General features: G+C 44.4%; 4 protein-coding genes and 1 long non-coding RNA gene across 9 annotated transcripts; 3 read left to right on the top strand and 2 right to left on the bottom strand.

Annotated features, from left to right (window-relative positions):
* Nucleotides 1-4,057: 4,057 nt before the first annotated feature.
* Nucleotides 4,058-13,266, bottom strand: flvcr1 (FLVCR heme transporter 1). Its single transcript, XM_046372749.1, has 10 exons — nucleotides 12,117-13,266; nucleotides 11,666-11,807; nucleotides 11,141-11,281; nucleotides 9,615-9,682; nucleotides 8,662-8,765; nucleotides 7,839-7,949; nucleotides 6,956-7,061; nucleotides 6,669-6,780; nucleotides 6,525-6,589; nucleotides 4,058-5,147 (listed from the first exon to the last, which is right to left on the bottom strand). Exons 1-10 carry the CDS (start codon nucleotides 12,828-12,830, stop codon nucleotides 5,049-5,051), a joined length of 1,662 nt encoding a protein of 553 aa, XP_046228705.1. The 5' UTR covers nucleotides 12,831-13,266; the 3' UTR covers nucleotides 4,058-5,048.
* A 539-nt stretch (nucleotides 13,267-13,805) lies between these two features.
* Nucleotides 13,806-15,040, top strand: LOC124050382. The gene is made up of 4 exons (XR_006841604.1): nucleotides 13,806-13,936; nucleotides 14,023-14,128; nucleotides 14,285-14,345; nucleotides 14,951-15,040. It is a non-coding gene; the product is annotated as an uncharacterized LOC124050382 (long non-coding RNA).
* Nucleotides 14,005-20,682, bottom strand: tatdn3 (TatD DNase domain containing 3). 4 transcript variants are annotated; one of them, XM_046372791.1, is made up of 12 exons: nucleotides 20,489-20,663; nucleotides 20,312-20,344; nucleotides 19,881-19,954; nucleotides 19,443-19,527; nucleotides 18,817-18,906; nucleotides 17,780-17,889; nucleotides 17,466-17,521; nucleotides 17,267-17,379; nucleotides 16,316-16,396; nucleotides 16,102-16,229; nucleotides 15,406-15,475; nucleotides 14,005-15,276 (listed from the first exon to the last, which is right to left on the bottom strand). In XM_046372791.1, exons 1-12 carry the CDS (start codon nucleotides 20,543-20,545, stop codon nucleotides 15,169-15,171), a joined length of 1,005 nt encoding a protein of 334 aa, XP_046228747.1. In that variant the 5' UTR covers nucleotides 20,546-20,663; the 3' UTR covers nucleotides 14,005-15,168. The 4 variants fall into 4 exon arrangements, with proteins under 4 accessions (XP_046228747.1, XP_046228745.1, XP_046228744.1 ...); XM_046372789.1 differs by having other exon boundaries at nucleotides 14,005-15,475; nucleotides 20,626-20,682; XM_046372788.1 differs by having other exon boundaries at nucleotides 14,005-15,475.
* A 20-nt stretch (nucleotides 20,683-20,702) lies between these two features.
* On the top strand, nucleotides 20,703-24,075 carry nsl1 (NSL1 component of MIS12 kinetochore complex). Its single transcript, XM_046372824.1, has 6 exons — nucleotides 20,703-20,948; nucleotides 21,481-21,553; nucleotides 21,671-21,804; nucleotides 22,228-22,282; nucleotides 23,061-23,128; nucleotides 23,210-24,075. The coding sequence occupies exons 1-6, from the start codon at nucleotides 20,760-20,762 to the stop codon at nucleotides 23,459-23,461; spliced, it is 771 nt and encodes a 256-aa protein (XP_046228780.1). The 5' UTR covers nucleotides 20,703-20,759; the 3' UTR covers nucleotides 23,462-24,075.
* Nucleotides 24,076-24,318: 243 nt separating this feature from the next.
* Nucleotides 24,319-26,647, top strand: batf3 (basic leucine zipper transcription factor, ATF-like 3). 2 transcript variants are annotated; one of them, XM_046372841.1, is made up of 4 exons: nucleotides 24,319-24,697; nucleotides 25,156-25,272; nucleotides 25,697-25,741; nucleotides 25,895-26,647. In XM_046372841.1, exons 1-4 carry the CDS (start codon nucleotides 24,446-24,448, stop codon nucleotides 26,036-26,038), a joined length of 558 nt encoding a protein of 185 aa, XP_046228797.1. In that variant the 5' UTR covers nucleotides 24,319-24,445; the 3' UTR covers nucleotides 26,039-26,647. The 2 variants fall into 2 exon arrangements, with proteins under 2 accessions (XP_046228797.1, XP_046228798.1); XM_046372842.1 differs by having other exon boundaries at nucleotides 24,424-24,697; nucleotides 25,156-25,260; nucleotides 25,895-26,640.
* The last annotated feature ends 632 nt before the right edge of the window (nucleotides 26,648-27,279 follow it).

The following is a 27,279-nucleotide window of genomic DNA, read 5'->3' as shown; positions in this document are numbered from 1 at the left end:
TACTGAGGTAATAAATCAAATGAGAAGTAGCTTCACTTTCTCATAACAAGTAACCAGTGGTGTTGCCCTCTGCTGGCCATTAGAGAGCTTGCAGATTTAAACCACTTTTGCAATTTTTTTTTTCCATGAATGTGTGTTACACATTTCATTGTGTTTATTAGGTGATAAATGCCAGTTAAAAGCACAAATTTAAACCTCATGGTGGCCCCAGAGGAAAAATGAGAGCATCACCAGAGTCATGCATTATCCTCTGGTCATAATCATTTCAGTCTTTGAACATGTGTGGTTTAAACCAGTGTGAGATGTAACAGCTGAATTCCTTTACGTTAAACTCTTAAGTAGCTCTTTCGTTTATTGAAAGCTCAGCTGGTTTTTGTGGAAATGAGACTCACTTGTGAGAACACTTAGAAACACAGGTGCATCCTGATCAGGGGTCGTCCCCAGACGACAGGTATAGAGATCAGCATCCTCAGCAGTGACGTTTGTAATTACCAGAGAGCAGCCAGCGCCCAGACTCAGCCTGGCAGCCTGGCCTGAGCTCTTCTTTGCAATTCTTCCTCCAACAGGCACAATAAGAGACGTAGATGGATCTATGCTGTAAAGCCACAAAAAAATGGAGCATTTTGTGTTTGCGGGTGATGTCTCTCCACAGGGCAGGATGGCATCATGTCCATCTCTTTTGTAGATTACAGTTGGGTATCCACTGATGAACACTGGAAAGATTAAAAACAATTCATTTTATTACACATAAAATCATCAGCATGGAGACCAATCACTTAACTCGAGCCCTTCATTTCATTCTCACAACAAAAAGAGAAAAGATTGCCCATTTCTGAACTGCAATTTTCTATTTGCAATCGGAGGAGAGGAACCTTTTCCACTCTGTATCTCAGTGCAGAAAGAAAGGTGCATCTACTCATGGACGAGAAGCTAGCTAACTAAGCTAACTAAGCTATGTAACATTAGAGCTCAGTAGAGGAGGTTGCCATCCACGTTTCCATGCTGTCCTGTCATGAGCATGAGCCTCCAGGAGCACTTGCATGTTTCATTCTGTGCAGTTTGGCAGAAAGAAAATAGTTCCTACATGAAAGTGTCTACAATGTCTGTGGATTATCTAATCAGGTCATGATTTCTGGAGTTTTTTTTTTAATCCTTGAGACCATCTGCACTGTGCTGATGTGCTGAAACTGTGACTATGACTTTCCTCCAGTAATGATCCTGCTCCTGTGATTGTCCCTGAGCACCACTAGATGCCGCTGTTATATTTGGTGTACACATTCAGTTTATATTGAGGCACAGGATCACAGTATCCAACCAGGAAAAGAAAATGTTGTTCACCTCTGCACTAACACGAGAGGGTAAGTGAGTTGTGTACTAGCATACATTCAGGTTAATGTGAGAGTATTTGTTGGTTTCTGGGAGAAAACCCAGCACATCAACTACTGAAGCCTTCTGGAGGGCAAATGGTGATGTCAGTTAACTTCTGACACCACCTAATTAAATATTCAACCAAGTCTGGTGTTATTTCATTTTCCATTGTGCATCTGTTCTGTTGAAACATGCAACGTTCTATAAAATGTTTTGTCACACTAGGTGATGATGCAATTTCCTTTTTTGTGGTCGAGTTTCTGTATAAAACAGCATCAGGTATCCAGATGAATAGGAAATAGTGAGCAAGAAATCTTAACACAGTCAGGCTCAGTGAATCAGCATTTACAGAAATGTACTTTCTTAACTTGCTGTGCTTCTCCAGTGACAGTAATACCACAGATTCTACCACATTTCTAATTACTACAAGCACATCTGATTGTACTGATCAATGGTCTTTAAGATCACCCGAAAGATTTAAAGATATTTTTTTTATAAGATTAAATGTCTAAAAGTTTGTTTCAACTTATGGATGAGCATGTAATCCTTCAGCTGTCACTGCAGAGAGACTGGATATTGTTTTGAGTGTAGTTCAAGAGGAAATGTTTTTACACTGCGTAATATGAAGACACTGGCAAAATGCTTTCATTATCGTGAAGTTACTCAGCATCCTTCAATTCCACAGAAACATACAAAGTCGTGTCATCTGCATATAATCTGTTTCAAGCTTTTATGACAGCTAAGAAGATTCTCCAACTTCCCAGTGTCTGAACTGAAATTTTCTATGGAAAACATGATAACAGACACCTATTCTCTGGACTGGTGACATCCCTATTATGTAGTAGGAGACCCAGGAGGACCCCACTGCTGAGAGCCAAGAAAGCCCAGATGGAGTTTGCTAAAACACACCCGAAAAAGCCAAAATCTTCCTGTAAGTCTGATGAGATCAAATTAGAGCTTATTGCAAATCATGTGAATCCCATGAATTTTAAGTCGGCAGAAAGCTTGCCTTGAATCTGTACCTGGCTTTGTGAAATCAGGAAATTGCCGGACGTTTCCTGGAGCACGTTGTCCACAAAGCTGTGTCCCCCACTGAAGGTCCTCCAGCAGCACAATGATCCAATACATGCAGCAAAACGGACACGTGACCCTGTGGGGAGATCTGGACACTGCCTGGAAGAGGAAACCCTTCAAATATGAGAGAACGGAAGCAGTTTGCAAAAAAGCGTGAGCCAAACCATCAGGACAGTGTTGTGGGAATTTCACTGAAGTCCACAGACTTCACAAACAGCACCACCTCAGAAAAACACCAACTGGGTTGTTGCTGAGCAGAATGGATGGATGTGTTGGAAGGTAGAGAGAGACAGACTAACACATCCTGCCACCCAGAAATGTTTCATACATTGGCAGACATTGTAAAAAAAGCCTCTGAATTTCTGTTTCGTGGCTACAGCAGGGCCAGTTTAATAGAGTATCCAGTACATGACATCCTTTCCTGGTCAGTTGTGAAATCTATTTTGGTCATACAGAGAAATGATGAAAACAGGACAGAAATGTGGTTCATCAAACATGAGAGAAGAGGCAGTTTTAAAGTATGAAAGCACGTCAAGAAGTGTCTAATCAGATGAATTCTCAGCATCAGTTTTCATTAACTCTTTCATAAAGTTACTAACGGAGATTAATAAATGGCCTAACCCGACAAGACAAATAAACTATGTAACCTTATGAAAAGACAACAACGATCGATAAACGTTTTGTTGCTGTGTTGTTAGAACAGAAAACATGTAAAAAAAATAACCAGATAAACACTTTAGACATAAAGATTTAACAGTGGTTTGTTACCATGTTGAAGGTATGTACAGAAAGTAAAATACGTGAAATGCCTCTCTGATGATCATTTTGTAAAAATGTCTTAAAATAACACATCATTGTCAAATGCCAAAACTCAATAACAAACAGTACTGCTGACTACTACTTCATTTTGAAATCTTGCAAACATTGTACTCTTGACAGTAACTACTTAATATTGTAGAATCTGAACAGACACAAAAGTTGAAGTAAGTTTCAGACTGTAAAAGTTGGCAACATTCATTCACAGTTAAAAAAAGGATACTTGGAGTTATAAATGGGCTACAAAAACCAGAAATTATCCTACAATTCGAACAAAAATAAAAGGAGTCAACTGATCCGAGAATAAATTAAAATCTTTTTTCTGTTACACAAAGAACTGAACACATTTGTGCTTCTCCCGCCCACCAGGTCTGCTTTGCTGCTACCACAGAAAAGCCACGAGGTGGCGCTACGCTTCTGTCAGTAGCCTGGGTCAGCAACATCCACAGAAGTCAGTGTTAAAAACACGTGCGAAAACGTGAATGTGGGTAGAAAACTGGAAGTTGTGCGTGCGTTTCGTTTTGTTTTGTGCACAGAACACGTTCACGTTCTGTTTGTCCACTGCAGTTTGTGTCAGCACAGTCGTGTTGTTGTGAAGCGTTTGTACAAGCCAGCCACATGTTCTATACAGCAAATGTTCTGTTTTACTTTACTTTATGTCTAAACAAGTCCGTGACTTTGGACTTGACCAAAAAAAATTGCTAGAGGTGAAAGAAATGAATGTCACGAGCTCGCTGATGCCAGCATATCAAAGCCATTTTACAATCTGGTATGTGGAACAACCTTACTTTACAAAGCCTGTTTGTTTGTTTGTTTTACCTGTAGCAGGTAGGTGCCGTCAGTCACAGTGGAAGAACTGAACTCCTATTTGTGGATGACAGCATATGAAAGCCACATGTAAACCCGTGTCAAAGAGGAAGCTGCAAAAGAAAACCTGTGAGGATTTCCGGATGGTTTCAGACTTGAGCTGCATTTACTTCCAGGTGCCTCCTCGGACTTGCTGTCGTATCATTGGCCAAAGCACTGGCCCGTTATTTTACAGGTAAAGTGATTCGCAGCTCCTTCTTGACTCGACATGTGCAGCATTAAATAAACGTGATTTATGTAAACCGAGCTTGAAAACAGATTTCAGATGTGATGTTTCCATAACCAGTGTCACATGTACAGAAGAAACCAAATGAAGCGACATTAACAACATTTGCAGTGTGCTCAACAACTTTAGTCCAGAGCTTGATTCAAGATGATTCAAGTAAACTCAGGAAATGTCAGCCCTGTGCAGCAGGCTGAAGTGGCTGAAGTACAAAACCAAACAGTACGGCTCTCCGGCTCTGAAGACTCCAGGAACTTCACGTGTTGTATGACCGTCAGGAACTTGTTTGGCCAGCTTGTTTTCCTTAGAGACCGAATTTACATACAGTAACCAAAGCAGGAGCGCCATGCCTCGCCGACAATACGAATAAAGTGCAGCGGAGCTTCTTCTGCATGTCATTGCATGCATACTTTTCAACCAATACACAGGATGAAACCCAAAGTTCTGTCAGTTGGAGGTAATGCATCTTCTGTAAGTGTTTTGAGAGTACATTTGGTCACCCATCTGACTGTAGATTGTGGCTGTGCTTGATTAGGCTGAGCTCACACCGAGAACCTCCAGCCTTTCATTTATCGAGGAGATTATGCTTGGCAATAAAAAAAAAATCAAGTGCACCTTCATGTACGTCACACAGACTGTGGCGCCAACACGTATCCCGGGCAGCAGGCCTTCTGTCCTGCGATGCAGTGACTTGGCACGGTCACAGCGAGGTTTCATGGGAGAAGCTGACGGAGGGCTCCAGCTTGACGCCGTTGGTTTTCGCCTCTGAAGGGCAGTCGCCTGGACATTCAGTGGGAAGCTAGGACAAAGACAAAGAAACAGACACAGAAAGAAATTTTAACAGCAACCAGCGAAACAAGTCAAGCATTTTAGCCACAGTTTAGAAGAGGCAGGGATGAATGAGACAGACTAACAGAGAAGCTTCCACAGTGACGAGGCAAACAGGCTGCTAACTGATGAGAATATGAACCGAATGAGACAAACGTGTCCATGGCAGACCTGTGACTGATGTTTGCATCTTCATCAGAATGCATTCGGGAATATTCTAAACTTGCCAATAAATAATAAAAGTTTTTAAATAAATCTGACAGAAAAACAAAACAAACATAGGCCACATTTTTTCACCCATACTGAGGCACTGGGGCGGTCTGATACTTCCTGGTGCATTAAAAGAGATTGGATGAGATTGGTTGGCTTTGCTTTAAAGCAGCTGCACTAGTAGGAGCCAAAGCATCATTTATCATCTGCTTTAAAGCTTTTTACACGATTAGAACTTCTTTGACATTTTTAAGAAGCCAAATCAATCAGTTCTGGTGTAACCTGTTGCAGTCTTGTTTATTCTTCTCAGTATCTTTCTTTATGCTACCACCAGATGGCGCCAAATAAATACGAAATTGAAATTTGCACATGTGAGTGGTGAGTCTGTAAGGCACTGCTGGCTTTTTTCCTTGACAAGTTGAACAAAGCTCACATTATTTGATTTGATTTATTTTCAGAAGCCACATTTCTGTGAGTAAAAAGTGTTCTGTCAGTATGTGCACATTTTCTGTCTCACATCTCGGCTCTCAGATCTGAAACCAAAGCTTGAGATGGAAACTCCAGGACTGAGGGTGAAGAGGAAGGAGATGTTTTGATGAATTGCCTTCTCTGAAGGGCACTTCAGCAGTGACTCAGCAGGACGGTGGGAGTCCGACTGAGTCCAGACAAACAGATTTAACGGCCTGGCTTGTCTGAAGTGTGATTTGCAGGGCACCTTCAGAAATCATTAGAGACAATCAGCTGGAGGCGAGGTCAGACTCGAGAGGAAGAGCGATAGCTTGGACTGTTTGGAGGACAATTTGTGCACCCGAACATCAACACAAAAGAGACTCAAGGGCGCCTGTTTGGCAGTGAAAGGCTCAAGAATCTTTCTCGTTAAACGGTCAAACGACACGACTTCCAGTAGGACAAAAACAGCACAAAGAGACACTCAGAGGACTCATGTGCTGTCCTCTGTGAAGGGCTTCAGTGTCACAGAGATGGCACACAGACATGTCACATATTTAGACAGAATTTGTTCCAATTTCCTCAAAATCTGTCAACAAATATGCACAACTGCTAACAAAACTTTTCAGTTTCTGTTAGTGAATGTGTGTGCGTGTGTGTGTATGTGTGTTTAGCGGTTTAGTGAACTTACTTGCAGGTGTTTGCTGTCCGCTCCCATGTTGACATTGTGTCTTTTCAGTTCCGACTTAATTAAGGCTGAAACATAAAATATGGGAACATTAATGAACACACACACACACACACGCACACACGCGCACACACACTTGCAACCTACCAGTGAGCACAATTCCAAGGAAGATCCAAGCGCAGAGGAAGAGATTTCCAATGAGTGGATAGTAGTCTGTGGTCAGCTTGCCCTGGATCAGAGTGAAAATAATCCCAAATATCTACACACACACACACACACACACACACACACACACACACACACACACACACACACACACGATCTGAGATGGTCAAAATTATTCATCAAAGCTCTACTAATGTGTAAAAAAGAATGTGACAGCGATTCATATGTCATGCAGCAGCTTCAGGACGGCTTGTGTGGCTTCGTGGTACCTGAGCAAAGGCATTGAGGAGTCCTGACGACGTTCCCTCAGACTCCGGGTAGGTGATCTCCACTGCAAACTCAAAGCCCAGCGGCAGGTAACCCGTCATGAAGAACCTGAGGCGCAGACATCAGAGTGTAGAGACCAAAGGAAGTCAAATCAACTGCCTGAGCATGTGATCAGAGCCTCTAAGGGCGTAAACAAACCTGTTGCACATCTGACACAGACACGTGGGACAGGATGGATGTCTAGCTAGTATTCATATTGCAGCTGTCTTTGCAGTCATACAGAAGCAACATGAATCACATAAATCACAGGTTGTGTTCTGTCATGGTGTAGGCAGCATTCAGGTCTACAGGTGAGACATTACGGCTTTAATTAAAAGGTATTGGAGTAGGTGCCATTTTGTAAACATCTGCCTTATTTGCTGATGTATATTTGTTTACATGTAAACATCTACACGGTGCCTGCTTCACGCTTGCAGCAGGTGTGTTTACACCTACAACAACAGACAACAAAGACACACAGCTCACACCCTGTGCTGTCTGTGGGCGTGAGAGGAAACACTGCACACCGACAAAATTATTCAAGTACTATAACTAAGTACAATTTTGTGGCACTTGTATTGTACTTGTGTATTTCCATTTTTTATATTTCCACTGCACTTAGTTTTGGAAGCAAACATTGTCCTTTTTACTCCGCTATATATATTTAATAATTTTTGTTAAAAGATTATCAATACAAAACATAAATTCTTTGATATATTACTGGCCAGTCTTTCCTTAATATGAGTGCAATATTTTAACAGTGTAAAAAAACAGCACTTTTCTAACAAATGCAGTGCGTTGTGTAAATCTGACGTAACGAGGTGCAGTGACTGAGTCCAGTCGTACCCCAGGATTCCAGCAGTGAAGAAGACCAGGTAGATGTTGTTCAGGTTCAGAGTGAAGGTGAAGACCACCATGCCCAGGAAAGACAGGCAGTACACGATGAGAGTCGTCATCCTGTAATCCGAGACAGCTCATCTGTTACTACAGTCGCAACAACACTGTTCACATCTGTGATCATCCTGCACATTCTCGCCAGTCATTTTCATCCCACTCATGAGGCTATGGAGACACATTACACTGGGACAGTGTTCGCAGGACTACAACCTGATCTGTCCCAACCCGACAGGTTTGGGCGTCGTCGGGATTCACCTCTATCCAACTTGGTTGTCTCAGGTTTCACTTCGCTGCGTCTGCCCTCGAAGGTGGAGAATTTGATTGGCTCTCACACGACATGTGAAACAATTTAGATGTTCCTCTATGCCGAAAGAATGCGGACATGCTTGTCTGGATCTGTTTTTTGAGCTCTGAGCCTCTTAGTTCCAGTCAATGAAATTTTAAATCAAACAGCAAACAGTGATTTATTAGCCAACACCTTCGTCCAGCAGTGAGGAGACAAGGCCACCGTGACAAAGACAGGGAGGCCTGAGCAGGAGATCAGAGACCCCCAACCTCAACCCCATCCGGCCAGTAGCCTGACTCACAGGAGCATCCACATACTTTAGGCCATGAAATAACCAAGTCTGACTTTTTTCTGCCGTTTTTGTTTATAGAAGACAATACTGCATCAACAAGGGGTTACTGCAACATCGCAATTTAATTAAATAATGTCTTGTAAATGTAGCAAGAAAAAAGAGAGGAGGCAAAAGTGTGTGTGTGTGTTGCCTACTTGTATGTCTTTGTGTGGTCCAGCCACAAGCCACAGAGGATGGAGCCCACCATTCCAGCAACAACCAGAGTCAGTCCGATTCTCCCAGCATTCAGCTCCTGGTTCTGTGGAGAGGAGAGATGGATGATGAAAAGACTTTTGTGCTCCTTTAAACTCATCAGATGTGAGCAGAAACACTGAGGTTTTCCCTTCCAGGTGGGCCATAAGCCTGTCACATGTTCTGTAAGTGTATATATGTGGGTGAGGGGGGCCAGCTGGGGGGAAGTCAGGGATTTAAAGTGCTTCTGTTGGGACAGAGCTGTTAAGTCATCTGACAGTTCAGCTGGGAGAGTTCATGCGAGGGTGAACATCTCAGTGTGTGTGTGTGTGTGTGTGTGTGTGTGTGTGTGTGTTATGGTGGGCAGCAGGCATGCGTGAAAACAGCTAATGAACTCAGACAATGAGCTCATGTCTCATCAAAGCCATCAGAAGTCCTCTTTGTTCTCTCATTCTTTCTTTTCATCCACCTGTTTTCATGTACATCAGAGGTTTCCATGGTTTTGCGTCTTCTTCTTTGAACGTTTAAAACCTTACTGCCAAAGTGAGGGTCAAATCAGGAGCAAACTGACAGCTTTTGCTCTTCAGTATGGATGTCAGTGGGCACAATACAGAAGCTGATAGACTAACCAAACACGAAGACAGCCACAAGTGCGTCAAAACTCTGGTAACTGAACTTCAATGAAGTTAGTTTTGTCAAGTATCTGAAATAATTTAAGTTGGAACAGCTGGCAGCAAGAAGCTCAAGCAGCAGGAGGCCAGAATCCTTCACATTATCCCTCAACTATCAAGACTCGGGCCAACTTAGTGTGACAAGCGTTAGGTCCCCATCACTGACAGAAATACTACAGCAGCTGTAATCAGGTGAAAACGGCTGGAGGAATCATGACATTGAAGGGTTTGTGTTTTATTTTTACCGTATAGCAGGCCGTGATCATCTGGTTGAGAAGTGTTGAGACAGAGTAGAAGGAACCGGTCATTATACCTGCAGACAGACGGAGACAAAGAGGCAGAGCAGCTGAACAAATTTGTCCAAGATCAGAATCACAATCAGAAGGCTTTATTGTCATTGTACAAGGAACACAATGAAACTGTAACAGCCTTGGAGTGGTGTTATCCTAAGTCTACATTTAAGTATGTAAAAGACAAGACAACTTAGACAAGACAAGACAACTTCCCATTTTTACACGCAAAGGGCTTTACATAACGTCATAGCAACATCCTCTGCCCTTCGACCCTCACATCAACTGAGGAAAAAGCTCCCAGAAGAAACCTTTAACAGGGAAACAATGTGAGAAACCTCAGGGTGAGCAACACAGGAGGGATCCCTCACCCAGGACGGGCAGGAAAGCACTTAACAACATGAGATATGGGATAGAAGGGGAACGTTCAGTCAGGGGAGAGCTGATGGTGAGATAAAAAGGAATAAATAAGAATAAATAATACTTATAAAAATAGAATGAAATAAATAAGGTGCAAATAGTAGAAAAATAGTGCAAGAACAGAGTGTTAATATGGATATAAATACTGTCTATGGATGGATGCAGAGCTGTACTGCACATTGCCATATGGCACACATATCGGGTCAGGGTGTGTGGTTAGTGTATGTGTGTGTTCAGTATGGTGACTGCTTGTGGAAAAAAGCTGTTCCTGAGTCTGTTTGTCCTGGTTCTGATGGACCTGCATCTCCTGCCAGAGGGCAGCAAGTCAGACAGGTGGAAGGCAGGATGGGTGTAGTCACTGATAATGCTAGTCACTCTGTGGAGGCAGCGTGACAGGTAAATGATCTTCATCAAATTCATGTCTGGCTTCAGTCTGTTTTCGTACCTAACTCTGAAAGCAGATAATACAGCAGCTCAGTCTGTCTCTGATTGGCTGTTGACCAGTTAGTCATCACGCCTCAAGGTCAAATGTGCAGGACAGTAAATATGGTCTCTTCGGGTCAACCTGTCACACGCAGAGGAAAACAAGGACGTCCGGCTGGATGAGGAAGAGAAAAGCCGGCTTGACAACGTGACAGTTGATTTATGCAAAGTGTGTGTGTGTGTGCGTGTGTGTAGGTCCTGCAGTTACACATGGAGGGGCCACGTGAAACAACATGTGCCACGAGGTGATCACGGCAGAAACACGACATGAACAGACAAACACTTTCAGCCTCATTCAGCTGCTGTCCCCTGAAGTGGCCGTGATGGCGTCTCTGGGGGAAACGCTCGGCGTCTGGACTGCGAGCGGTTTTAGTAAGCCTTAAGGGTCCAGTGGTTTCATGGAATCATTAAAAACTCTCAGCCTAAAACCTGCCTGGTGCATTTGTAGTACAAGCAGTATTAGTAATTGGTAATAGAGGTGGAAGTAAACACGTATGCTTGACTTCCTGACTAGAGTTTGCTCTGATGTTCTGATCCAAAAAATGTCCCCACTGATTCGGTCTTTGTTGGACACTCACCGTAGCTGATGAGCAGGAGGACAAACGCTTTATTCTTTATGAGGTTGAGGATGGACTGTTTGTAGGAGTAATCTTCAGTAGGAGAGGCCGGCAGGACAGCCTGGGCGTGGCTGGGAGGGAGGGTGGGACGGTCCTTTATGACTGGAGGGGACACAAAAACAGTCCAGTTAGGTTAGCGTGTCAGGCCTGATTTTCGTCAAGAACAGATGAAAGCATGCTGCTCGCTTACGTGCAAATAAAAAACCACAAACAACACAGGTCGTGCCTTAAACTAATCCTGTTCCAGTCTTTGTCCTGAACTCAAGTCTTAAGCCTGAAAATATTTCCCTCCTTGTGAGGACATCTGGTCCTCAGAAGGGTACGAACACGCAGACAAACACAAACACGTCTGCATGGCTATGGTCGCCTCACATGACTTTCAGGTAACTGAACCATAAACATGAGACTGGAACAGATGGCGGCACACAGTAAATGTGTGTGTGTGTGTGTGTGTGTGTGTGTGTGTGTGTGTGTGCGCGCGCACACCTATGACCGTGAGGATGAAGAGGGCCGTGGACACAGCAGCAGTGCCGTAGAACATGATGCTGATGTTGTGACCCGTCACCACAATGTCGCTCGTGATGGGAACCAAAACTGGAGGCAACAGGAAGCCGATGGCTGTTCCCAACTAGAGACGAGAGACACAGTGAGGGACAGAGTGAGACACAGAGGGACAGAGTGAGACACAGAGGGACAGAGTGAGACACAGAGACAGATACAAACTGCTACTGCTATTAATTATATTACACATTTAAACTGACGTTAGTTTTCTCTTGGTTTATTTCCATATAAAGTGTGCTAATCCATCAGCTTCCTCTCTTCTCTCCTGCACTCGCCTCTGTTCTGCTGAAGACCTGATCCACACAGTGTCTCACCTAAGGACACCCTGTCCAACACAGCATCAGTAACATCATCAGTAATCCGCACACACACCGACCTGGTTCCCGAGCACGGCCGTGGCGCACGCCGTAGAAACCTCCCGGGGTCCGAACCACACCGAGGCGATGCGGGACGGCAGGCCGAGGATGAACACCTGCGCCACGGCGCAGATGACCTGCGCGGTGACGGTGACACCGAACCGATCGCGGCTCACGCTGGCGCACTTCAGCCAGGCGCCTGCGCAGTTGAGGCCGGCGCCCAGCAGGGCCGTGAGCCGGAGACCCTTGCGGTCCAGAAGCCAGGTGGCCGGGAATATGAGCGGCACATAAGTCACCATGTAGACGATGGAGAGCCAGTCCACCTTGTCGTTGGTCACCTGGTAGTACTCAGTGAACACATTGGTGATGATGCTGTACTGGATCCACTGGAAGGCGTTCAGCAGCGAGTACAGGCTGAAAACCGTCAGCACGGCGAAGCGGCGCCGGTACAGCCTGGTCTCCCGCGGCTTCCTCTCGTCCTCCTCCCCACCTCCTGCTCCTGCTCCGTTAGGCAGCATCGCCTCTCTTTCATCCGCCGGCGCCTCCTTCTCCTGCTGCAGCGCCGGCTCGGTGCGTGTCTCCCCAGCCGCGCACGCTGGCGCCGCTCCGCATGTCGCATCCGCGCATCGTTCGGTTGCTCCCCGCAGCTCGGGAGTCTTCTTGTCCAGCGTGATGTCGTCAGGTGAGCCAGTGTCCGCGCGCAGATGCTCCTGCACGAGCTCGCCGGCGACCATGACGCTCGTCTGAAACTCTTTCCGCTCGCTGCTGAGTCGAGAGATGACAACTATAGACGAGACAGGAAGCGAGAAAACGCAAAGCAGAGCGGTTTCCTCATTCGGTTACTTGCGGATGACGCTCCGATGAATGACTACAATATGAACCAGAATAACCAGAACGGCTGCTGTAACTCGCCCTGCTCGTTTTGAAGACTCCGGTATCTGCAGTGTGCTGTCCGACTCCGCTGGCCCGGCACGCCGCCCGTCAGGAGCGTCTCTGTCTCCGGCTGGCTGCCTCTGTGGGTCCCTCTTGTCTTTTGTTCGGCAGACGTTGTCACTCGGCCTTCCGATGCCGACGAGCCAATAGCAGAGCAGCTACAGCGTGGAGGATCTTGTGCTACAGTTTGTGTGACTGCATTAACGTGCCGGGATCCCATGATGCAACAGTCTGTGCAGTGAAATAAGCTCCCAGCATGTTGGCCTGTTGTATCCCATCATTTATAGAAGATAAACATTAATAATAATTCACTTCAACTCATGAACTGAATTATGTCATATCACTATCCTGCACTAATAAAAATGTTATTATTAATAATCATTTTGGTTGTTGTTAAATCTTAGTTACTAAGTGTTAATGAAGTGTTACTGAAATGTTCACTTCTGTTTCAGGCCTTCATCAACTGTTGGAAAAACACCCGACAGCCACGACATGAGCAGCACTGACAGGTGAGGAGAGTAACATTAGGCATCAGTCAGTGCAGCGTTCTACAGGGGAACTTTGGGTTCTGCCAGTCATGTGGATGTTCTTTGACACACACCATCCACCTAAACAGTGCAGACCAGCTGCACACTGTACCCCCGTCACGGCTCAGGAATGTCTGAAACCACAACGACGGCCTGGAGCCTCCTCAGATCCAAACCTGATGGAGAATCTGTGGAATGCATCGGAATAAGCCGAATCCACCCTCAGTGCACAGGACCCAAATGATCCAACACTGTGATGCTGGTGACCACAAAATCCCCCCAGAGGTCCTGTGTTCCTGACCCTGACAGCTCAGAGCTGTTCGGGCAGCACAAAGGGGGCGGCTGATTGGTGATTGGGGGACCTGCGACATGTTAAACAGGTGGCTGATTGATGTATATTAAACATAAATAACAAATCAATGAAAATGACTGATATGGACCCTGTGTGTGTGTTGCTTCCTGTCAGGCCTGAGTTGCTGCATCGTCCTTATAATCAGCCCGTCCATATGTTCAGGCTGTTATCTGTTCTAATCCTAATCATCCTTTGACCCAGTGGGACTCCACTGCCGCAGGTACAAGCTTCACGAGTCTGATCCCACTCACACTTAGTGCACACGCACTTTCCTGTTTCGTCAATATGTGTGAAAATAAGACAAACATGGTGCTTATTTACATTAAAGTGCCGTCAAGCAAGAAACAGGAATAACTCTTAACCGCCCTGTGCGCAGGTCGGTCACAGGAGGATCAAATAACCTGACTTCAGTGATACTGAGCCTGGGCCTGATGGAGGTGAGCTCTCACTCCTGTCACTGAATCCTGTCTTGTTGCCCAGTAACAGACACAGACAGACACACAAACACACACACACACCATTACATGACAATCACTTTCTTGCAGGGAAGCTTTTCACCTCTAAGCAGTCAGAAGGTTTTGTCCCAGGGTCACTGAATGAAATTTGCTTTAAGATATTCTATTCCAGGAAGCACATGAAGCCTGTGACCAAACTACTCATACAGTCCATCACTGATGAAATGGATAGAATTACAGGGAAGATAAATTATCTGCCATTTTGTTGGGGACCCCCTAGAACCCCCTCAAGTACCTCAGGGAGTCCCTGGACCTCATGTTTAAAACCACTGTACACAATACAATATCCATGACAGGATCATACTTTGCCAATACATTCTATTTTTGGTCCATCTCTATAATTTTCCATGGTTGTACCTTTTATTTGAGTCATAAGATTTGCAGTAACTTTAAGAGTAATGGAACCAAAAGTAAAATTGACATGGCCAACCAAAGAGAGAGAATAAAAGTTTATAGGATGTATGAAAACACTGGGAACTCTCAATGGAGTAACTCATCTTACAGCATAAAGGATCTTTGGCTTGCAGGTGGCTCTTCGGGTTTCACGTTGCAATGGTAACGCCAGCATCACAAACTAACTGCCAGCAGGAGAAATACACCCCAAAGCACATCAAGACAAACACACAATGTCCGGAAATGAGGACCAGGCTCTCCTGGAGCTGAACCTACGGAGGGAGACGTGGTGTCAGGTGGAGGTGAGCCCTCGGCAGTCCTGGGGGAGGGCAGAGAGGAGACATTTCCGGAATCACCTGCGGACCAGCCCGGCCCTCCTCACCGCTCTGACCGCCGGACCGCAGCGCAGGGCGGCCTGCAGCGAGAGGTCGCCACCCGCCAAGCTTCCAGAGAGGAGGCACTTCGAAGAGAGGCGTAAGAAGTTCTGACTCACTGACGCACTCCTGTTCGTGTGTTTGCTTTGCATGGGCCTATCAGGTGCAGGCAGCGTCGCTATGTGTGTGCTCCGTGACTGGGAGTGATTACTCACCTGTTCACCTCGCTTCACCTCATGCCTGGCGATCACTGGCTGGGAGGGGTGAGCTCGGGAGGGAAATTTTCTGTTTTGGATGATGACTGTTGTGAACAAAACACTACACCTTTTGTCTTCCAGATAAATCACACCTGGTGTAGATTGCCGCAGCGGGACGAGGACACGCAGGTGAACAGAACAAACGCACATGGACCTGAACACGTTTTGACTTTCAGGGTTTTACTTCCAGAAACAGAGATCAGAATACATGTTTATATGCAGATATCATTCACACGAGTAACCTGAGTGCTGCTGATGTTGACGTTTGCCTTGATGGTTTGTTTGTGTGTGTTTCCACCTGTCTCTAAAGTCTATCATCTCAGCCTTTAGCGTCATGGACTGCCATTTGTGCTCAGGATGAATTTTCATGACTTTTCATCTGACACGATTTCAGGAAATATCTCAAAAACTAATCTCCAGTCAGCCCTGGCTGTGCACTGAGCTTAGTGCTATCACAGCATGCTAACATCACTGGCAATTTGTGCATTATGTGCTAAAAATGTCTGTTAGCATGCTGAAGTGAGTATAAAGCTCAGAACACAGCTGAGCCCAACAGCACAGTGAGAACACTATGATTTAGGTCCCCTCTGGCGCCCCCCTCAGGCCAAGTCTCTCATCTCAGAAACTTTGTGTGCTTTCTGTGAGTGTTAGCACCTGCTCATCTTGGGGAAAAGTCGCTTAGCGTTTTGCGTGGTGACGAGCTGAACAGTCTGCGGCGGCAGACCTTTGACGTCAGCGATGTACCGGCAGGACAGGACGATGTTAGCAGGCTCATTCCTCACCTGTGAGACAGAAAGAGATTAAAAAGATGTGCAGAGGAGATGCAGCCGAGTCTGAAAACAGCGAACTTTGATCGTGTGAAACGTACGTGCTGATCGAGCCCCAGAGCAGGAGAGTCAGTTTCAAGACAGATGTGTTCCAGTGGGATCTGCTGGATCAGTTTGTCTCTCTGTCAGGAAATGAATGGAGGAGGAAGAAGAATAATGTCACGTTGTGTCTCTGACCTTTAAACTCTGTGCTTCTGGTTTTGAAGCTTTTAGCACCATTGTTTCTCTGCATTAAACATTTATGCTAACAGAAAATATTAAATACAATAAATGTGAATTATTTGTGATAGCATTTTAATGAAATGAACAACACAATACACTATTATTATACTACAAGGAAATATAAGCTTTACTACTGTTTTTGGAGTTACCGTCACCGCTAATACTGCTTCTAATACTACCACAGCGTAGATTATCAGCCTGTACGTATTGTGAGCTGCCAGCTGTGGTTTCATCTCATTGCCACAAATCCGTGCATTCAGGGCTGGCAGGGCTGGCAGGGCTGGCAATGTAGTATTAAAACTGCATTTGATCCTGATATTCTTACTGGCATCATAATTTGTTAATACAATACCCAGCTCTAAGAGATACAACATCAAACAGAATGTGTACTAATACTACTGCTATTACCACGACTAGCACTTCCAGGATGTTAACTGCTTAAACCAGGACTAACACTGTTGTAAAACTGTCACTGTTACTCACACCGTTTATCTACATGTTCTTTCCGATACCACAGTTACCACATACTGCGTATTCTGTAAGTTGTGTGGTTTCCGTACTCACAGGGCATCGCGTGTCAGACAGAACATGCTGTACTTCATCTGTGCATTTTATATGACCACCAATGAACCAAAGTTCAGTTTAAGTTTTATGGGCTTTGGAGCTTATCTTTCACATGGGATCAAAGACCATTTTAATGTATGGATTCATGTGGGATCACACACACACACATTAACTTGATGCAGTATATTCCCTGTGTTCACACCCACCTGCTGGTTCCTGCAGACAGCAGGTGGAAAGGAGAACAGGTAACCAGCCCTCACACCTTCCAGAGCGACAGAAGGTTTCCCTGCAAAGTTATGAAGCAGAGCCCGACCGACACCTGATGGAAAACGATAAAACTGTAACGTCCAGATGTTTAGCAGACACGTAAATGTACAAAATGCCAAAGAGGAGCTGGACACCCACCTCGTTCTCTCATGGTTGCTATGGTGACCTTGGCAGCTGATCGTGAGTGGACGTTCCTGTACAGAAAACAGGAAGTACGAAGAGTCAGCATCACCAGCAGAGGAAAGAATTCAAAGTGGTTTTCACATGCAGTTTGGGATTTTTGTTTTTCATTTATTATCACAATTATATGAAGCTTCCTATTGGCTGGACAAAAGGTGGATAAACACCTGCTGCCTTTTACACAATGTGCCTTCCAGTAAGCACAACGTAACTTTCATCACTCCAGCAGAATAGAGAATGAAGATGCCTGCAGTGACTGCAGCTGTGCTCACACAGGCAGATCCAGCTCTTTGGCGACATCCAGCTGTTTGATGAAGACCTTCATCTGGTCGTCTCTGTCCTGCTGGGTGGGAGCGCACCACGGCGTGAAGTCCAAACCAATCTGGAAACAAGAATATTGTTATCTTTATATCCCAGGAGTCATGCACACAGAGTGGGCTCTTAGGGGGGCAGGCTGGGCAGTGGGCAAGTATGGGACAGCATGATCAGGGAGGTCCTCAGTTTGGCTCGAACAATCGTTTCTATTTTGACATGATTCAATCGAGGTGTGCGATCCAATCACCGCAGGGTGACGGTCAGGTTAAAACTATAACCATCCTAATCACAGGCATAGTACAAGAAGAAAAAATCTCTTGTTAATAACTTAAGTTTCTCTGCTCTTCTGTCCTTTTTGTTTGCTTTGTTTTTGTTTGTGTCCTCCTCATTCACGTGAGCAGAGAGCTTAGAGACTCACAGTGCAGTGCAGGGCCAACCATGCTGTTCCAGCCAGACCCGTTAAAACAACAGTCCTGGAAGGTGGACTGTGGGACTGTTGACTTAGCCCTGTGAGGCCTGGAATCTGCACTGACACAAACATGCACATTCCCCTCAGGCCTGGACTTTCAATTACAGTTCAACCATCAAACGTACATTTTCAGTTTGGTGGTTTCAGTGTGGTGTCTCTGAACGTCATATTCTTTAATTACCACTAAGCACTGCAAATGAAACGTACTGGTGTGGCATTTGGAGAAGGTGCTAAAATAAACACGAAGTACTTGCCAGTCCAGGCAGGCACTGACAGTTTTCAATGTCAGCTTTACTTCTTTGGTGTGTGTGTGTGTGTGTGTGTGTGTGTGTGTGTTTAAGAACATGATGAAAGTGAGTGTGACTGACTATGTTCATTAACTTTCCTACCAAGAAAGATTAGGAGGCCAGTTGGGATTTTTAACACATTTAATCTGCTTTACTTTATCATAAGTCACATTAAAGTTAGGATTTGTTAACTGGGGGCAGTCACGCATGTGTGTATGTGTGTGTGTTGGCTGTCTACCTCTCCGACAGCGACGAGGCGTTCGCTGTGCTTGTAGAACTGAGGTACTGCGACATCCAGGTCCTGTGGAAAAGCCTTCTTCATTAAGAGCTGTGAGGTAGATACAACTCATTCTAACAACAAGACTTCTTTTTATTTTGGATGTTTTTTAAGGATTTTCTCTACTTTGTCCCCATCAGTTCACACCAGAGTTAATCCTGGCTCAGCTGACCCTCCTCAACAAACTCTGAGGCAATTGGAAACGATTATATTTAAGTCTGCTGCCAAATTTTGCCTAAATGGATTAATCATATGATGCGACAAAGACAATCAGCTTTCACTTGGCATCACATTTCCAGATGCTGTATAAAAAATATTTTATAAATTTTTGTACTTTCAGTGATAACTTAAAAAAAGAGAATACACATTCATCTCCTCCAGTGGCCTCAGAAACACTCCATCCGTCCCTCCCTCCCTCCCTCCCTCCCTCCTTCCTTCCCTCCCTCCCACTCTGTGGAGTCCTCATCCCCTGTTTTCTTCACCTTGGACACCACTGAGCAGACTGGATACAGTTTCTCTCCTCACTTTCTCAGAGTCAATAAAGTAAAATTAACAAAAGATGGAGGAGGTGCAGACTGCTGTATTACCTGAGGCTTCACACTGCGGCGCTCGGGGCCCTCAATGCCCTGCAAAGGATGGACGCCGAAACATGGAGCCACCAGATCTGGATAACTGTGAGAAAAGAATTCAGCGGTAACACTCTGAACAATAAATACGATGCTAACCTGCTGAGAGCAGCTGCACAGCACAATGTAAACGCTCTTATTCTTTACATAACGTATCTGCAGATGCACACGTCCTGTCAGTGCAGCTTTTTAGGGTTTGGCACTTTATTTCACAATAGTTTTCTAACCTGGTCTCAAAATTATCAAAACATGTTTACAAAGGATTTTTGTAAACATGTTGGGTTTTTCTTTTTTCATTTACTCCATCAGTCCTTCCTGGATTTGCTATAATAATAAGTTCACGAGACAGATGCTGTGTGTGTCATTGGACTGATTACATAACACTAAAGACATACAGACCGCTCCTGCAGCTGAAGGACTCTGGAAAACTCTCTGACTTCTTCTGTGACCGCAACCAGAGTCTCTACTCCGGCCTAAACACACACAAATGAAGACATAGATAACACACACACACTCTTTGCCCTTTTCCTTCACAGATCAGTAATATCAGCTTAGCTTCATATCCCTCATGATACAGTCATGATATTAATATCTTGTCTGGTTCCCACATATGAGCAAACTATTAATACATACTGTATATTGATTTCAGCCATGTTGCTCTGTCCTACAACAAAGTTTACAGTCTGTAAAAGTATAAGGTTTAGTCAGGCAGCAGCTCCTAAATTCAATTCCGTTACAGTCTGTCCCTGTGAAACTGTTCAGGCAAACGTATTGAGATGCTCTGCGTTATGTGGGATGGATTTTCATTGTTAGATGAACTGATAACTCACCTCTGTGGTCCTCTGGATCACATCCCCCAGATCCTGGGAAGAAAACATGAAGTTACTGACTTGTTTGGGTAGTGGTAACACACAAAAATCAAACAGTCACGAGCTAACAACTGCACTGAGAAAGATTTTCAAAAATAGCGCTACGTATATAGGTTGTTTAGTTAATTTAGTGCCCACCTCTTCAAATTCGCGGGCTGATATATGACAGTGACAATCAACAAAGCTACTTTCCATTCGAAATAAAAATGATACTAGCTAAGAGCACAAACAATGGCGGCAAACTGTGATATTTGATAATTTGCTAACTTTCGGACCATAGCTAACATTCGGGCGGACACCTTATATGATACTATCATAGTTGTTCCGGGGGTAACTTTCGCAGTCGGACCAGGAAGTTGGAAATAATTTCCGGTCTGCGTAAAAAATATAAACACAGTTGGCGGTAAAGATGGAGTCCGTACAGGATGAACCTCTACTCAGCGATGAAACAAATCAGGAATACAGAGTTCAAGTAGCATCGAAAAAACAAGTAATCGAGCAGACAAATAAATACAAAGACATTCTGAAGGCAGTTTTCGACGAACAGCCGGACGTTGAAGAGGAAACGAAGCGAACTTTACTGCAGGAGCTGCTGGCGGTGGGTCAGACTCACTACAGCTGTTGTTACTAACTGTATTGTCCCAGTAGTCCCAGTAATTTATGTAATTTAGAGGTTAGAAAGCTGATCCTGCCACCTGTCATTAGACCTCCGGGTGTTGTTTCATGAAGAACTATTGCTACAAGTGCAGAGTTGGCTCTCCGTGGCCTGGAAAACTGCACACCAAACCCTATTCAAAAAATGTCGTATTTCATGGTAGCTTTGCTGTCAACGTTCTAGCACATCCGCAAAAGCGATATGAAAGGCAGTTCGTTTTAAACGTGATAGAGGGCAGCACGTGATTCAAATAAACCCTCAACTTGAAATGTTTGCTGTCAAGTTCGTTAACACACGATAACTCTAGTTTTGTTCGCTTTGATGGTGATCTATCAGCAGTTCACCCCTAGGAATAAGGCATCAACTAAGTTACAGTTTATCATGTATTGCTGCTGTATTCCACACACTCAGTCTGGTGTGTCCTGCTAATTGCTTTCTGATTGTTAAGTTGTGAAAAGTGTTTTTATCTGCGCAGAACTTTGAGGCGGCTGTTCAGGACAACGTGCTGGTGAACGGACAGCCATGGGAGCAGGCACCGGATATCGAAGGTGATTCACTGTGCCCCTTCAAACTATAAAGTGTCTCAACAGTTTAAATGTTTCTGTCATGCACTTAATTAAGTCCAGTTTCTGTTTCTCTTGTCCGTCCACCACTAACGCTCTCAGTGGAAGATCAGGCTCTTGACCTGGAAAGCCTGCTGGATGACACCATAGTTGAGACCACGTGGAGGCGTCGTGCTTACCCAAAACAGATCTTGCCCCATGTGGTCCACTCCCTCAAAGCTGAACGTAAACTCATGGTGGGTGTCTCAGCGGTTTTATCTTTATTTAGGTCTGATAAAATGGCACCAAAGTGTGCAGGTGGTGTTGAGCCTGAGACACTGACAGCTCAGTTTCACAGGATGAACACAACCGAGTGGGATGAAACCTTACAGACACAAGACTACAAAAAACAACAGATTTCCATCATTCCACAGACTGATGATCAGTCTGATAAATGACTGTTCAGATCAAATTGTCAGACTTTCTGCAAGAATCATCTTAATTTTTGAACTACTGATCCATTATCAATCCCATACGGTTTAGTGATAAAAATGTTTTTGATCAATTCCGGTTAACTTAATTACCTCTGAGAGGAAATCTTTTGACGAAATGCACAGAGAAAACAACAGTGATGTCTCCTGCAGCGACTCCTGACGCCTGCTGTGTTTTGTGTTTTTCAGGGACTGTACGAGCACGCAGTCAAACCTCAAGAGGTCGTCAAAGATCCTGATCAAGGTTGTTGCCGCTAAACGCGTGCACGCACGCACACACACACACACACACACACACACTTTTCATCTGTGTGCTCTCGTTCTGAAAAGATGCTTGAGGACAAAAGCATTTAAAAGTTTCTGCAGCGATTTGTTGCGTGATGCATGTTTGTTATATTCTGTGTTGCTGTTGGTAACGTTTGTTTCTGGTTATATTGAAACACCGTATGCTTGTTCCTGTGGGTTCATAGATATGTACAGTATGCAGTGTGATGGAGACATTCTTCCTCTTCCTTCAGGAAGAACTGCTTCTCCTTAAGATGGACATTTGAAGTTTCACTCCCCTGAACTCAAACACCTAAATGCACCAGTTGTCTTTGTTCACCTTGTGAGTTTCAGTAGACTAATGCAGTAAAGACAGTGAATAAAAAATACAGGATGTGTAATCACACATTATGTGGGGGAAAAGAAACTCACACAGTCTGTCTTTAAAAAACCTGCAGTTTGTTAATGGAGTTTGGTCTCATGCGCTGCAAAACATGATAGTGGCCCATATGTCATTGTTTTGATTGAATATCAGTTTAGGAGATCACATTCTCAGACGTACTGTGATACACAACAGTACTGTACTGTACTGACGTACATGTATTATGATTTTGTTTCTATCCCAGAGTCCTGTTGACTAACATGCAAGCATTGACAACAATGATGAAATTTTGCACACTGAATATGTTAGTATCTTAGCTTTCCTAATCTGACCAGCCACAAAGAGCTGATGTTGTGACACTTGTGTGTGTTTGCAGAGAGCATCATGAGTGATTTGTCAGCAGTGGCTCCTGGGATGGTGAAACAGGCCATCCAGGTCATAAAGGTAACTCACTAAACCCGTGTCAAGTTTTATCCACACTTTCTAGATGGATGTAAATATGCTTTTCTTCACTTTTCTCTGTAGTCAATCAAAACTCTGCAGAAACAAGCTGAAGGCCTCTGTGAGATCCTCAACATGAAATCAAGTCACGCCACGCTGGAGATCCACAGAGAAGTGTTTGATTGTAATGGCCAATCAGGTGCCGCTCTGCCTCCTACGAACTCCGCCGCGACAAGGAACAGGCAGCCAATCAAGAGAGCCGTAGAGGAAGCAGCGGCCACAGGGTGCTATGTGCCTCTCAGCAAGAAACCTGTGGGAGTGGACACGCCGGAGTGACACTTCCTGCTTCCGTTACCACAGAGCAGTGAGGAGGGCGTGATGCCTGGACTAAGTTTTTCAGCTCTTAAAGAATGTAACGACGACTCTTGAGGTTCATTTATTTTTAAACACAGTGAAAGAGTTTCTCCAACATTTATATTAAAGATTCAATGTCTCGCATTTGGACATGAATGAATAAATAATAAGGGTGAGAAATTCCTTTAATCCCCTTAAACAAAGAACTACTGGTTGGCTTTATGGCTCCAAACCACAAGAGAGCAGTCAAAGTTGGTGGTTAATCATTAATTGGTTGGCTGATTATCATGTTTGATATTCAGCATTTCTCCAGTTAGGGTTTCTGTGATAAATTCATTAAAAAATGTGCTCTTTGCCTCCTCTGTCTGTTGTCTCGACTCTGTGGTCTGTCTCAGTGTCCCGCTCTGAGACAAGACACTATGCACAGCACTTGAGTCAGTTGTGCTTCGTCACATGATAGGGATGCGTGATACGGATTTTTGTTTCAGCGTATACGAAAAGTTCATAACCTACAGCTTATGTACACCTGAAGGAAACAAAGCCTTCGATGTGGTTTCTGTGACAATAAAAAACACTGCCATGTGTGACTCAGTCTACACTGTGTGTTTGATGTCATTGCTCGCTGCTCTCCTTCACCAGCATCGTATTGGTCCTGAAATCAGTCATTTTTTTTCCAACTGATTCCATAAAATAACCCAAACCAGCAATGTGTCAGTCCACCTCTTGGTGCCCCGCGAGCTGTGTGCAGCTCTCACACAGGAGGAAATGATCCACTGGTTGGGAGCTATTTTTAGCTGTGGATTAATACACATTTGGTGAGTATTTGCAGCGGCAGGATGTGGCTTGAAGTCACTCAGAGCATCAGTGATGTCTTGCCAGTCCAGAAAGTCTTTGGTCAACAGTGGCCCCCGAGTCATATGACTTATGTGAACTGGTCTCGTTGCTTCTTCGAAAACGGCAGCGAAAATGAAAAATGGAAGAAAAGCTGAAGTGAAACTGCTGCCTGTTTTCTGCGTGGTTTGTTTTAACTTCACTGGACTCAGCGTCCAGTCCACAAATGACACTTTTTACGTCCTGACAGAGCAGGTGTGCAGGATATTCTCCTGTTTTTCTGCAGTTAATGCCTGCTTTGAGAGGTCTGTGATGTCAGACTGTGATTCCTACTACCCGTCTCATCAGAGGATCTGCGAGAACAAACTCCTCTGTGAAGGATGTGAGGTAAGACCACACCGACATGCTGTGTATTTACATCTTTAATTGCTTAAAATTAACAGGAAATGCTTTTGGATGTGCTACAACGGGGGGTCAAAGGTCAGGGTCATGCTAGCTTGTTTACAGTCAAAGAGCAAACTCAGTGGTCACCCAAGTGCTAAAAATGAAGTTTGTGTGAGAAAGAGCAGCGTGCAGAAACATTATTGTCTGCTTGGGCTCAAATGAACTGTTGTGAATTTTAAATCTGGCTGCAGTAAAACACACAGAATTTTAACAAATATTCTATGAACAGAAGATCCAGCAGTCCGTTGTTTATCACCCAGTGGGTCCCTGTGGACGTCCAGCACTGAGAGCCCACTCACAGCGTGGGGTCTGACTGGTTTGTGGGGCCCAAACTGCTGGTCAGTCACCAAAGACGATGTTCCCATTTCAAAAGAGTGTGTGTGTGTGTGTGTGTGTCTCAGGGTTCAGAGGATGGAGACAGGAGGCTGAAGAGGAGAGAGAAGAACCGAGTTGCAGCCCAGAAGAGCCGGAAGAGACAAACACAGAGAGCCGACCTTCTGCATGCTGTATGTGTGTGGGTGTGTGTGGGTGTCTGCACGCACACACACACACTTCTACCTTCATAAGAGCCAATTATAGACCCTGAGAGTGAGGAGCTTTTTTCTGTTCCTCACTGCTTCAAGTGGCTTTTTGAGGACTAAATGTTGGTTGTGTTGGGCTTAGAATTCAGTTTGGGTTAAAGGAGGACTTCAGGGATCCACATCAATGAATTTGGGGTCCTCAAAAGAGATGGATTTTAAAAAATGAATTGACAGACTAGATGCTGCAGAGGCAGAGATCTATAATACCTCAGAAAATGCATCATGTTAGCATCACAAACGTATCCTCACTTAGTGTAAAGGTGATAAAACATCTAAGCCTCTGATTCATTCATAACTTTGGTCTCTTCCTGTTCTCCTCTTCCATCTCTCCTGTCCTGTTTCCTCCTCTCCCGTCCTCCAGGCCTGTGAGCTGTTGGAGCAGAGGAACAGAAAGCTGAAACGAGAGGTAACATTAAATCACCTGTCGCGTGTTCTTGCTCAGTGTTTTTCTGCAGCTCAGCTCTTTACTTCATCCTCATGTGTTTCAGCACTTCAAAACAAGATTTAAAAAGCAAATGAAGCCGCAAAGAAATCTCATGAAATCCTTGCATGTCCTCAGGTGGATTCCCTGTTTGAGGAGCAGCGCCTGCTGAACGAGGCTCTCAGGGCCCATGAGCCGTTCTGTCCCATCATGCACTGCTCCTTTGCCTCCTCCACGTCCTCCAGCCTGCAGCCTGACGCCGTGGCAGCCCGCTCAGTCTGAGGCGGGACGCGTTTCTGACCACAGCGTCCAGGGGAACTTCAGCCACTCATTGTGTAATGTGCCAGTAAGGCCCTGGAGGGCGCTGTTGACCACGAAGACAACTATTGTGATCACAGTGAATAGCGCCCTCTGGTGGTTAAAGCCTTTACTACTGCAGCTCATGTTCTTAAGGTAATTCCCTTTATGGATGCAGGAGGTTTCACTCCCCTTTTATTCTTGATTTCCTCTGCCATATGAGTGCATGACTTTGATTCCAATCTCAACAAGGAATCAAATACATATTTTCCAAAAATAAAAAATAAAAATGAACAGAATGTCATACAATATGTGTGATGAAGATCTTTTTTAAATGTGTTCAAATAAACCCAGTTAATCATGAATTCTTATGTACTAGTTTATATTCAGATATTCTACTGCCAAACATTAGTTTATGTTCCATTAAAGAGAATTAAGCGCACTTTAATATTTTTTAAGTTTGAAATCATTATTTTTCGTCAGCATGAAGTATAAAAACCATAAGAAGCAAAGTTGTTCTTGCAGTTTATTCCAGTTTCATGGGCGGTTCTGTGACAAGTGCACAGGAAGTTCTTAGGGAGCCCCATCGTTTTTCCACCGTAGCTCTGAAACTTTGTAAATAGTGTATATTAATGCTATATACAGATTGTTTGATTTCCTCCCTCCCCATGTAGATATTTTGGAAGACTTTTAACTTTCCATACAGGCTGCTATGTCCCTGTAATAAGCCCATGCTTATTGGATGAACAATGTCTCTATGGAGCTTTGATGTGGCTTAAGGTGATCTCTGACACGACTACTTATGTGAACACATGCATGCATACATCATAAACATGTAAAGCTGCGCACGGCGACCTCTTGCTAATTTCACAGTAAAACAGGTGGCTTCTTTAAAGCAAACAGTGGCTAATTCTGATTTGCGGTCTGCTGGCAGTAAATCCATCAAACTCAGTGTTCCATACTGCTACTTTCCAAGGTAACAACAGCCTCCATGCTTGACTCAGTGTGTTGGCTCAAGTGTTGGCTGTCGTCAAGATTTTCTTTTTGGAGATGGGTGTGGTTTTATCAAAAGTAGGTTGGGAGAACATTACATGCATGAATGGACTGTACTGTGTGCACGCAGCTTGTGTCCACATACACATAGATCTTCGCTTCTGGTGAAATCCTGATTCAGTTCTCAGTAACTTCTCGAGTGGTAAATTGAAATGCATCAGTTGAAACCTCAG

This window comes from Scatophagus argus, chromosome 19 (assembly GCF_020382885.2).
Source record: "Scatophagus argus isolate fScaArg1 chromosome 19, fScaArg1.pri, whole genome shotgun sequence".
NCBI lineage: Eukaryota > Metazoa > Chordata > Actinopteri > Scatophagidae > Scatophagus > Scatophagus argus.
The sequence above is the reverse complement of the archived record's forward strand: the minus strand, read 5'-3'. Positions and strand labels throughout refer to the sequence as shown.